We start from the raw sequence: 12531 nt of genomic DNA, 5'->3' as shown, positions 1-12531 counted from the left end.
CCTTTAAATAGTGCCGGTGGAGTGGAGGGGTCCATCGTGCTGTTTTTTTAATATTCATTTATGGGATGTGGACATCGCTGGGCTAGGCTAGCATTTATTGCCCATCCCTAATTGCCCTTGAAAAGGTGGTGATGAGCTGCCGCCTTGAATTGCTGCAGTCCCTGTGGTGTAGGTACATCCACAGTGCCATTAGGAAGGGAGTTCCAGGATTTTGACCCAGCCACAGTGAAAGTATGGTGATATATTTCCAAGTCAGGCTGGTGAGTGGTTTGGAGGGGAACTTCCAGGTGGTGGTGTTCCCATGTATCTGCTGCCCTTGTCCTTCTAGATGGCTGCGGTCGTGGGTTTGGAAGGTGCTGCCTAAGAAGCCGTGGTGAGTTTTGAACATGTGTGAGGTTAAGAGAGCGCATTAGCTGGAGAGATGTGGTCAAAAATGGAACCGTTACAGTCAAATCAGCATTGCCATGATCTGCCTGCTCTGCATACTTCCAGCACATGCTCCTTATACCTCCGCTACACCATCACCAAAATGGCATCCGGTGCATGCTGCAACAGAAGCACCCAAATCCACATCCCTAGCACCAAGAAAATGGGTGCTACAGGGTTGAAATTTGAGGTTATTGGATTTTAAAGGATGATCCATGTCTAGATCCCCTTTACACCAGCTCAAAACTAGGAAACAATGAAATGATGTTTTAATGCATTTTAATCCTAACACCCAACCTACTCCATGCAGTCATCATGAGGTTATTGGTAAAGAGAGATAATCATGGTAGGGACCCATGAGGGAGAATGAAAGCCCAGAGTTCTAATCTGTTTATATTGGTCAACGGTGGAAGGTCAAGTTCCACTGAACTTGTGTGTTGTAATGTCGTGCAAGCGTGATGATAACATGACAAAAAGTTCTGATTATTTTAAATTAGCTTTAACATGTAACATAACCTATGAAATCACCTTATACCTCTTTAGAGTATCTGCTTGACACTCTCTGCTTTATCAGAGCCTATTAATTCCTATAGTATCTTTTAATGCCTTTTTTCTATTAGTCTGTTGTAATTGTATGCCTGGATCAGTGCCTAGACCACGTCCTTATTTGTACTTGTGGATTATTGATCTATTATCTGTTGACTGATTCTAATCTTGCCCTGAACATGACCTTGTTTATATTGTAGATTCCTAGCTTTCACTATGTGTAAGTATCTATGATAATGAGAAATGTTTTATAAAGTTATTGGAATTATGAGGATCTTCCCCATCTACATACAAGCATACAAATTAGGAGCAGGAGTAGACCATTTGGCCCCTCAAGCCTGCTCTGCCATTCAATAAGATCATGGGTGATTCGCCTATTCCTGATAACCTTTGACTCCCCTGTTAGCCAAGAATCTATCTGCCTTAAAAATATTCACTGACCCTGCATCCACTGCTCTCTGGGGAAGAGTGTTCCAAAGACTCACAACCCTCTGAAAGAAAATGTCTCCTCGGCTCTGTCTTAAATGGGAGACCCCTTACTTTTAAACTCTGTCCCCTAGTTCTAGTCTCTCCCACAAAGGGAAACATCCTTCCAACATCCACTCTCTCAAGTCCCTTCAGGATCTTGTGTTTGAAGATCACCTCTCATTCTTCTAAGCTCCAATGGATACAGGCACAGCCTGTCCCTGTCCAACTTTTCTCTTAAGAGAACCCCATCCCATCCCAGCCCAGATATCAGTCAAGTGAACCTTTTCTGAACTGCTTTTAACGCATTTATATCCTTAAATAAGGAGACCAAAACTGTACACAGTACTCCAGATATGGTCTTACCAATACCCTGTACAACTGTAGCAAAACCTCTCTACTTTCATATTCCATTCCCCTTGCAATAAACATTCCATTTGCCTTCCTAATCACTTGCTGTACCTGCATACTGACTTTGTGTGATTCCTGTATCAGGACACATACATCCCTCTGTACCACAGAATTCTGCAATCTCCCTCCATTTAAATAATATGCTGCTTTTCTATTCTTCCTGCCAAATTGAACAAGTTCACATTTACCCACCTTATACTCCAATTTTTGCCCACTTACTTGGCCTATCTATATCCTATTGCAGACTCCTCATGTCCTCTTCACAACTTACTTTCCTACCTATCTTTGTGTCGTCAGCAAATTTAGCAACCGTACATTTGGTCCCTTCACCCAAGTTATTGATATAAATTGTAAATAGTTGTGGACCCAGCACTGATCCCTGTGGCACTCCCCTTGTCACATCTTGCCAACCTGAAAGTGACCCATTTATGCCTATTCTCTGTTCCTGTTAGTTAACCAATCCTCTATCCATGCTAACCTGTTACCCCCTAAACCATGAGCTCTTGTTTTGCATAGTAACCTTTGATGTGGCACCTTGTCAAATGCCTTCTAGAAATCTAAGTACATTCACAGGTTCCTTTTTATCCAAGTTGTTTGTTACGTCCTCAAAGAACTCCAATAAATTAGGCAAACATGATTTTTCCTTTCGTAAAGCCACGTTGACTCTGCCTGATCGCATTGAGATTTTCAAAGTGCCCCCATAACCTCCTTAATAATAGATTCCAGCATCTTCCTACGACAGATGTTAGCTAACAGGACTGTAGTCTCCTGCTTTCTGTCTCCCTCCTTTTTGAATGGAGGAGTCACATTCGCTATTTTACAATCTGATGGGAACTTTCCAGAATTTAGGGAATTTTGGAAAATTAAAGTCATTGCATCTACTATCTCAGCAACCACTTCTTTTAAGACTCTGGAATGAAGTCTAGCTGGACATGGGGACTTGTCAGCTTTTAGTTTTAATAATTTTCTCAGTATCCTTTCCCTGGTGATTGTAATTGTTTAAGTTCTCCCTCCCTTTCACCTCCTGATTCACAGTTATTTCTGGGATTTTATTTGTATCCTCAACAGTGAAGATAGACGCAACATATCTGTTCAATTCATCTGCCATTTCCTTACTTTCCATTATTAATTCCCCATTCTCACTCTCTAGAGGACTAACACTCAATTTACTCTTTTCCTTTTCAAGTGCCTGTAGAAACTCTTACCATGTTTTTATATTTTTAGCTAGATTTCTCTCGTACTCTAATTTCTCCCTGCTTATTAATCTTTTAGTCAGCCTTTGCTGTTCTTTATATTCTGCCCAATCTTCTGACCTGCCAATCACCTTTGTGGAATTATCTGCTTTTTCTCTCAATTTGATACTACCTGTAACTTCCTTTGTTAGCCACAGATGGTACAATTTTCTAAGGTGTAGGTGAGGTATTTTTCCTACCAAAGTGCATCACCTCATATTTATCCATGTTAAAGTTCATTTGCCATTCGGTTGCCCAAGTTTGCATATTTCCTAATATCTTGTACTATGTTTCATTCTTCCTGAGTGCTAGCTATACACCCTAGTTATATAAAAATATATTTTGTCCCCACATTTTTAGCTAAATAATAGTAAGTTAAGTAGTAGGAACATAGGACTTAAGAGGAGCAGGCCATTCGGCCCTTTGAGCCTACTCCGCCTTTCAATAAGCTCATGGCTGGGAAAACGAATTCCACAGACTAACAACCCTCAGAGAAAAAAATTCTCCTCATCTCAGTCTTAAAAGGGAGACCTCTTATTTTTAAACAGTGCTAGTTCTAGCCTCTCCCACAAGTGGAAACATCCTCCTGGTATCCACCCTATCATTCCCGTCAGGATCTTATATGTGTCAATAAGATCACCTTTCATTCATTCTTCTAAACTCCAATGGGTAATGGCTCAACCTGTTCAACCTTCATAGGATAAGTCCTTCATCCCAGTTGTAATAGCTAATCGTTTAAATGAAATATTGCATGAGGGAGTATATTATGAAAAAAATCCTTCCATTCTTAATGTAGTTTGCAACTTATTGGAGATTTATCTGTCACAAGATCTCAAAACAAAGCATTCCTCGTCTATTACACTGTATGCACACTATCTTATTTTGATACAATGCAAGTGGAAGCAGTTTGTTTTCCCAGTGCTGTGAATATAATGTTCTTGTCTATGTAGGCCTGGTAATAACACCCAACCTACTCTTCATTTAGAAGAATCACATTGCCAGATCATTAACACTTGTTTCCCCCACACACCCACCCCTAACCAAAAAAGGAAGATCATTTAAAAACAAAATATTCAGGTAATACAGGTAAAAGTATCATTATATTCAATACAATTTTTATTCCACTGGTAAGTATAATAGCTCATACTAGTTGTTATTTGGTCTATTTTACTCTTGAAACAAAAGCCCTGTAAGGTGCTTCTGCCAATTTCTGTCTGAAACCAGGCACTAGAAAGTGTATGAAAACAGCTTGGGTACCTAGAGTTCTGACTTTCTGCTCAGTCGTCGTGCAGAAGTGCCTGACCTCTATCTTTTACAGATGAGATCAGAAACTCACCATGTGGAGGAGCGAGCGTGTGAGGGCTACTTCCTACTATTGTAGGACAGTGATCTGAGACCCTAATGTACCGCATCATGATGCCGCCTGATGTTTTATGATGTTGGGAGCTTCAACGTAGTCTTAATCCTGAATATTCACAACCAGACTGTAGGCTCATATTTTGCCAGGGCATAGTCCCAGTGTGGAACCTGCACAGACAGGAGTGAGATTCACACATGGACTCGATTTTAACTCTGTTTAAATGGATGGATTTTGAATGGGTTAAAATCTCACCCATGGAGTCAGCTGTAGAATGTTACACCTCTAACTCCGATCCATAACTTCTAGTGGGCCCCAACAATAGAGCATCACGGAGACCCCTATAGAAACTAATTAAAGAGTTAAAACAAATGCTATTATTTAAATATACTGATACCAATATTTGGAATGTGAGAGTTAATAACCTAAAACCTGTGAACAATTTTACCACACTGTCTTCCAGTCAGTGAGGTGAGATACATGAGCAAATGACTGATTATAAGCATCTATTAGAGGAGATTCATTCAAAAATTTATCTCAAGTTATTCACATAAAGCTTCTAATTTGACTTTTTTTTTAAACAGTGGCAGAAAGCTCCAGCCAACAATATTGTAACGTCAAGTGTCCGAGCTGCTCACAGTGAGTATCTGATCACTGCTGTTAACCACAACCTTTATGTACTGGATAAACCGGTAGTTTAGAAAGAAGGTTGCGCTTTTAAGAAGGCTCAGTGTACTGTCAATCAAGACAACCGTTGTGGATTATGTGTGCTGTTTCCAAGATACATTTACATTGCTTCTTATAACTTTGTGGAAGAGTGGTGTCCTGCCCATTTCGGTACCCCATCCTCAGTTTGTTTATTTGATCTTTCTGGCTTCTGCTGTTCAAGAGGCCACAAAACACTGACTCGAAAAATAATCTTTGTGGGATAAAAACAAAAAACTACTGCGGATGCTGGAAATCCAAAACAAAAACAGAATTACCTGGAAAAACTCAGCAGGTCTGGCAGCATTGGTGGAGAAGAAAAGAGTCGACGTTTTGGGTCCACACGACCCTTCAACAGAACTGAAGTATAGTTAGGAGAGGGGTGAAATATAAGCTGGTTTAAGGTGGGGGGAGGGGGGAGAGAAGTTGAGGGTGGGGTGGTTGTAGGGACAAGCAAGCAGTGATAGGAGCAGATAATCAAAAGATGTCACAGACAAAAGGATCAAAGAGGTGTTGAAGGTGGTGATATTATCGAAGAAAAGTGCTAGTTAAGAATGGATGGCAGGACACTCAAGGTACAGCTCTAGTGGGGGTGGGGTGGAAAGACTGACAAGGTATTAGTTGTAGATTTAAAAATAATGGAAATAGGTGGGAAAAGAAAAATCTATATAAATTATTGAAAAAAAAACAAAAGGGAGGGGGAGGAAACGGGGTGGGGATGGGGATGGGGGGAGGGGGAGTTTAAGATCTAAAGTTGTTGAATTCAATATTCAGCCCGGAAGGCTGTAAAGTGCCTAAAGTGCGGCATTCCGTAGGGATCGTTCCCTCCGGGACACCCTGGTCCACTCCTCCATCACCCCCTACTCCTCAACCTCCACCTATGGCACCTCCCCATGCCCACACAGAAGATGCAACACCTGCCCCTTCACTTCCTCTCTCCTCACCGCCCAAGGGCCCAAACACTCCTTTCAAGTGAAGCAGCATTTCACTTGCATTTCCCCTAACTTAGTCTACTGCATTCGTTGCTCCCAATGCGGTCTCCTCTACATTGGAGAGACCAAATGCAAACTGAGTGACCGCTTTGCAGAACACCTGTGGTCTGTTCGCAAGAAAGACCCAAACATCCCTGTCGCTTGCCATTTTAACACTCCACCCTGCTCTCTTGCCCACATGTCTGTCCTTGGCTTGCTGCATTGTTCCAGTGAAGCCCAACGCAAACTGGAGGAACAGCACCTCATCTTCCGACTAGGCACTTTACAGCCTTCCGGGCTGAATATTGAATTCAACAACTTTAGATCTTAAACTCCCCCTCCCCCCATCCCTACCCCGTTTCCTCCCCCTCCCTTTTGTTTTTATTTCAATAATTTATATAGATTTTTCTTTTCCCACCTATTTCCATTATTTTTAAATCTACAACTAATACCTTGTCAGTCTTTCCACCCCACCCCCACTAGAGCCGTACCTTGAGTGTCCTGCCATCCATTCTTAATTAGCACTTTTCTTCGATAATATCACCACCTTCAACACCTCTTTGATCCTTTTGTCTGTGACATCTTTTGATTATCTGCTCCTATCACTGCTTGCTTGTCCCTACAACCACCCCACCCTCAACTTCTCTCCCCCCTCCCCCCATCTTAAACCAGCTTATATTTCACCTCTCTCCTAACTATACTTCAGTTCTGTTGAAGGGTCGTGTGGACCCGAAACGTCGACTCTTTTCTTCTCCACCGATGCTACCAGACCTGCTGAGTTTTTCCAGGTAATTCTGTTAATCTTTGTGGGATATTGTTTCAGGCCCTCTGCCCATTCTTCCGTTTGTAGATTTGGAGCGATCAAAGAGCTGTCTCAGTCAGGTAAAGAAGCCATCTGTAGTTGAAAGTTAAGTACACCTGTCAGAATTGGGATTCTAATTCTGATCTCTTGGTTTTTCAAAAGTCTGTGTAGTGACTCCTGGGGAGTATATGCTAGCAACTTAAGCTTACTTTTGGATCAATTGGTTATAATGTGAAGAATTCACAAGTCCTACAGTTTCCTCATAACAGCGCTGTAGTTGCCACTCTTTTCCAAAGGTCTAATAATCTCTGAAAGCTATCGTTCAACAGCATAATTTTTTGGGTTCAAGTTTGGGAAAAGAGATGTTCAACACAACTGTTGTGCTGACCTGATTCCTCAGAGTTATTACTGTGGAATCTACAAGAAGAGCACAGGACATGGATACCGAACAACAGCAACAATACCGAGCTTTGGCGCATAATTTCTTTCATGCCTCAACCCCTCGTAGGAACTTTAGGAATAGGAGTAGGCTATTCAGCCCCTCGAGTCAACTCCATTCAAATACATCATGCCTGATCAGCCACAGCTCCATTTACCTTTTCTCTGTTCCATTTCCCTTGAAATCCTTACCTTATAAAATTCTACCAATCTCACTGTTGAAGGCTCCAATTGACCCCCAGAAACCACAGCCTTTTGAGAGTGAGAATTCCTGATTTTTACTACCCTTTGTCTGATTCCTGCTTTCACTCCTGAATGGCTTAGCTCTCATTTTAAGGTTATGCCCTCCTTGTTTTTGATTTCCCCTTCAGAGGAAATAGTTTCTCCCTTTCTACCCTATTTTAGACAACTTGATCAGATTACCCCTCTGTCAAATTCAAGAGAATACAAGCCAAGCTGTCAACATTGTCACCAACTCTGGTAAGTACTTCAAATGTTATGTTGTCTTCCATGTACCTCACTGAATAGGATGTGATGCCCCCAATGAAAGTGTTAGTGGCTGTTTCTTGGAGGACATTTATCTGCCTCATGGCACTTGGTGCAATACTGTGGACTCTCATCCAATAATTTCCAGTACACTGTATCTTGACATGTGTTCTCTCCACAGGAAAGCGAGGGCCAAACAAACCTACCACACTCCAGAGCACCCTGTCCACAGGAATCATGTGTGCAAAAGGCTCCACCACAGAATCTGCACCATCTTGTGAATCATCGTTACTGGGGTGCATGGCAAGTATGGAGGACCCCCAGTCTCCCTTGGCCAAAGGTGATTTGAAAAGACCACTTGAGATTTCTAGATCTGAATCCCAAAGGGAGGAGCTGCTAAATTTGGGGATCAGTGAACCAGCTTTCAAAAAGAGGGTGTTGGAGCAACAGCACTATCTGCAAAGTCTTGTGACTTCAATGCACACTGTGATGAATGATATGGTGGATAGGATGAAGGTGACCATGTCAAGGCTGAATACCTCCATATCTGATGTCCAAAGTGTGCTAGACCAACAATTCACTACAGTGCAATCTAGCAGGGAGGGAGCATCGTCTCACACAGTATCTGTGGTGGAAAGCTCTTTTACCCAGGGACTGAGCAACATGGGAGCATCACTTCAAAATGCCCTGACTGGTGCTGTATCTGATGTGGGCTCTAAAGTACAAGAAAGCCTGCAAGTGGGATTTGAAAGCCTTGGGGAAAAACTACAGTCAACCATGAGAGAGGGTTTTGCCAGTCTAGTAAATGAATATACTTCTTGCCAAAACCTATGCAAGAGAAATGAAGGAGCCTCACCCTCTGGGGGCCTGAATAACTCGTCACAAGAGGTTGGAACTCTCAACACCAGCCTGTCCCATTTATTGCACCACCCAGGCCAGCTTTCACCTGGCTCCTCACTGGAAAGCAGGACTCCCTCCGTGGTGACTCAAATACCTGGAGACACAAAAACCTAGGGAGGTTAGAGTAAGGAGAGAAGTCTAAAATACTTCCTTTATGTGAAGGCTAAGTGAGGTACAGAATAAATTACCTGAGAATGTTATTGAACTAAATAACGTGGGCATGAGGCAGCTGACATGTAATGCTGATGAAGACTACCCTACTCTGTGGTAAAGGCTACACACCAGTTACATGGGGCATCACTGTTCCAACAAAAACATTTTAATTCTGCTCAAATCATTGACTAAGCTCACACTATAGTTCATTATTGTAATGTAACAAGAACATTAGCTTTCCCAGCTACTGTGTTACTTCTCACTGTGTTACTTTGAGCCTTCACAGAGATTTTTTGTGGAGCAAGAAACCTTTTCTATGACCTGACCCTTCCACATTTTGTCAATCTAAAAGCACATTCAGGCTTGGCAATGTACTCAGCCAGACTCTTTAGCCAGTCATTGCAAGTCTTCATAACAAACACATCTGTCCACAAGATTTACATGTTCTTCTTTGCTGCAGCACTTCTGTACCTGGATATTGATGGTGGGCCTTGAATGGGATGACCGGTATATCAAACTGTGCTTGGCTTCTTTTACTTCTACTGATAATTTCCAAACAGCAATCAACTGCAGCCTGGTCAACATTTTGAACCTTTCTGCAAGAGTTTTTTTTAAAAAAGGTTGCCATTTCTATGCATGTTTGACTCAACTAAAGGATAACTGGGGATTGATCATGAGTCTTCTACCTTTCACCAATTTTATTTAGGGCAAAAAGATTCTCTGGTGTCTTTAATACATTATCGCTGTGCTTCAGTATTTTGACTACTACATTGGGTAGTTAACCAGCATAAAATGGGCAGTTTTGTTGATATCACATTCCCTCATGGCTTCCAGTTAAAACATCCCTGTAGACATGTTTTCTCTGGAGAATAGGAGACCTAACTGAGGTGAATAAGTTGGTTAAATGAGTTGATATGGTAGAGAGAGAAAAAGTATTTCCTCAGAATCCAGAGCAAGGGGGCATAACCTTAAAATTAGAGCTAGGTCATTCAGGGGTGATGTCATTCAGGGTTTCTTCACACAGAGTAGTGGAAATCTAGAACTCCTTATTCCTCCCCCCACTCCCCCCCAACCAACCCCAAAGAAAAGCTCAGTCAGTTGAAAATTTTTAAATTATGTTTGATAGATTCTGTTATGCATGGTAATTAAAGGATATGGTGCTACGAAGTTGAGGTACAGATCAGCCTTGATCTAATTGAATGGTGCGGAACTGGTTCAAGAGGCCGAATGACCTCTTTCTGTTCCTATTTTCCAAAGTTTATTGGCAGTTTCACTGCCGCGCCTCTGTGTTGATCTATGTCAGGACACAAAACATTACACAACAAACCTTTCCTGATATCAAATTATTTTGGGCCTCTAACATTTCCAGCAATATGACCGATTTGTGCAGAATTGTTTTATCTTTGTTACAATTCCTGGATCTGTGCTATGGAAAAAAAAAAGTTATGTTCTCCACTACAAATTGGGCTGCACTTTCAAGCTCTGCTTTAGTTTCTTTAATTTATCCTGTGCAAATTAGACCGAATCACCTTTTCCTCCTGCATGCTTTATATTCTGCTGAAGTTTCTTTGGCTTTGTCATAACATACCAAAGTGTTCAGTATCTATGATCTCATGTGATATTGCAATAGAGGATGAAGGCGGTCAACACTTGAACAATAATGAAAGATATGTATGAATGTTCCCAAAGAATGTGATGACAATATCCAGCAGACAGCACTATTGTGAAGATTTAAAAAGTAGTAAACGAGAGAGTTTGTTTCAAATATTCTTCAGTTTTTTTTTATATACTATACACTAGGAAACTTAAACCACACATAGTTGAGGACAGGAAAGAGATACTGATGAACAGCTGCACAGCTATATAGACAATAGTGAATTAATGAAGCAGCAGACACCATAGAATTAAGAAATTTCTAAAGAATCAATAAGTTAATAAATTAATATGACAGTGGAAGTAAGAAACTTAAATGGAAAAGTGACTAGCAATTTAATTAATAATTTCATAAGCAGAACAACACATACTTAACAGGAAGTGTTTATGATGAGCACTGATGGATATGTAACTGGAAGATAAGAACCTATTCAAACCAAATATTTACATTTCATGAAGCTATAGCAGTCATCTATAGAAATAACCTATTTACAACACCAAGCCACTCCTGTAGAATGTGGTTTCTACTGCAACCCAGAGGCACCAGACCTTTAATAAATCAAATTAAAAAGGACCAGACAGCTCACGCATTGATCCTTGTGTAGGAAGGGCTTCCAGAGATCTGCATAAAGTACATTTCATTCTTTCAATCCCAAGCGTGTGGTATTTGCTGAATGCAGATAAAGGAGAAATCTCACTGGAGATAAAGACCAAGAATAGGTTAGGGCTAAAACAGCAAGAGATCTATTTAGGGTCTTCAAGGCAATGAAGCTATTGGTAATAAAAAGGTATGTACAGCTATTCAACATCATTGTTTTAAGTGTTTCCTTTACTAATCTCACCAACACCATCATTACTGTGAAGCAACTGCATTGCTGTAATATAGGAAATGCAACAGTCAATTTGTGTCTTGTCATTACCTCAATGTTGTTGTGGTGCCTTGCTGTGCATATATTGGCTGCCACGCATCCTACATTACAACAAAGACGACACTTCAATGGAATTCATTGGCTATAAAGTGCTTTGGGATGCCTTGGAGTGGTGAAAGTGCTATATAAATGCAGGTCTACTTTATTCATGGTCTGTGCTGATCTCCATGAAGGGGAGACAGGGTAGCAAAACAGTAAAATAGGCCTCAGTGCATCTGAACTATCCACTTCCTGGTGGAAGCTGTGCCTGTGGATATTGAGTGAGGACAGGGTAAAGCTTGGTACTTTTCCTTTAAGTCCCTGATAGCATTTACTGTCTAAACTCCCTTATAAGAAATTATCTCTTTGGCAAGATCTGGGGGTGCTGATAAATAGTTTACAGCATTAATCATTCCCTCCAGGGGAGTGGAATGCAAAAGACATGCAACTGCAATATAATTACTTCATAGTAATCGAATGGTATCATTATCACCTCTGAGTTCCACTCCAGAGACTTATGCACACAATCTAGGCTGTGCAATTTTGAGGGAGTGTTGCATTGTCAGAGGTGCCTTCTTTTGGTTGAGATGCTAAACTAAGAAACGGTCTTCCCTCTCAGGTGGACAAAAATTCCCATGCCACACTGTTGAAGCAGCATGGGAGAGTTTGCTCTGTTATTCTGGCCACTATTTATCCCTCAACAAACACTACTAAAATAGATTATCTGGGCATTATCACAGTCCTGTTCGTGGGACCTTACTGTTTGCAACTTCACTGCCACATTTACTACATTATGACAGTGACTATAACAGGTACTTCACTGACTGTGAAAATGGTAGGACATCTTGAGGGTAGTGAAAGTAGTATTTAAATGCAACTCCTTTCTTTGGTATGGTAAATTGAAAGAACATCTTGGTGCAGCTAATCTTTCAATAATTCAGCATTCAATACAGAATTTTTCTAGTTCTCAGACAAGCCACTAGAGGGAGTTCCTGTAGCAGCAATGCTCCAACACAGGCACAGAAAGTTAGCAGGAATGTACACATAACCCTCACAGTGGAAAATAGATCAGAAATAG

At 41.1% G+C, this 12531-nt stretch overlaps 1 protein-coding gene across 3 annotated transcripts in view; it reads left to right on the top strand.

The window, feature by feature from the left end:
• The window catches only part of cdadc1 (cytidine and dCMP deaminase domain containing 1), a 42220-nt gene extending 30869 nt beyond the window's left edge, over nucleotides 1-11351 (top strand). For 2 of the 3 annotated variants that reach the window (XM_078559446.1, XM_078559448.1), the window contains 3 exons: nucleotides 5022-5076; nucleotides 7759-7833; nucleotides 8021-11351. In XM_078559446.1, the coding sequence (XP_078415572.1) occupies nucleotides 5022-5076; nucleotides 7759-7833; nucleotides 8021-8853 (963 nt within the window). In that variant the 3' untranslated portion in view covers nucleotides 8854-11351. The remainder of the gene's footprint in view (nucleotides 1-5021; nucleotides 5077-7758; nucleotides 7834-8020) is intronic. The other variant, XM_078559447.1, reaches the window with a different exon arrangement.
• Nucleotides 11352-12531: the final 1180 nt, after the last annotated feature.

The sequence above is a fragment of the Cetorhinus maximus genome, chromosome 16, assembly GCF_964194155.1.
Source record: "Cetorhinus maximus chromosome 16, sCetMax3.hap1.1, whole genome shotgun sequence".
Lineage (NCBI taxonomy): Eukaryota > Metazoa > Chordata > Chondrichthyes > Lamniformes > Cetorhinidae > Cetorhinus > Cetorhinus maximus.
Note: the sequence above shows the minus strand (reverse complement) of the source record. Positions and strands in the feature narration are given on the sequence as shown.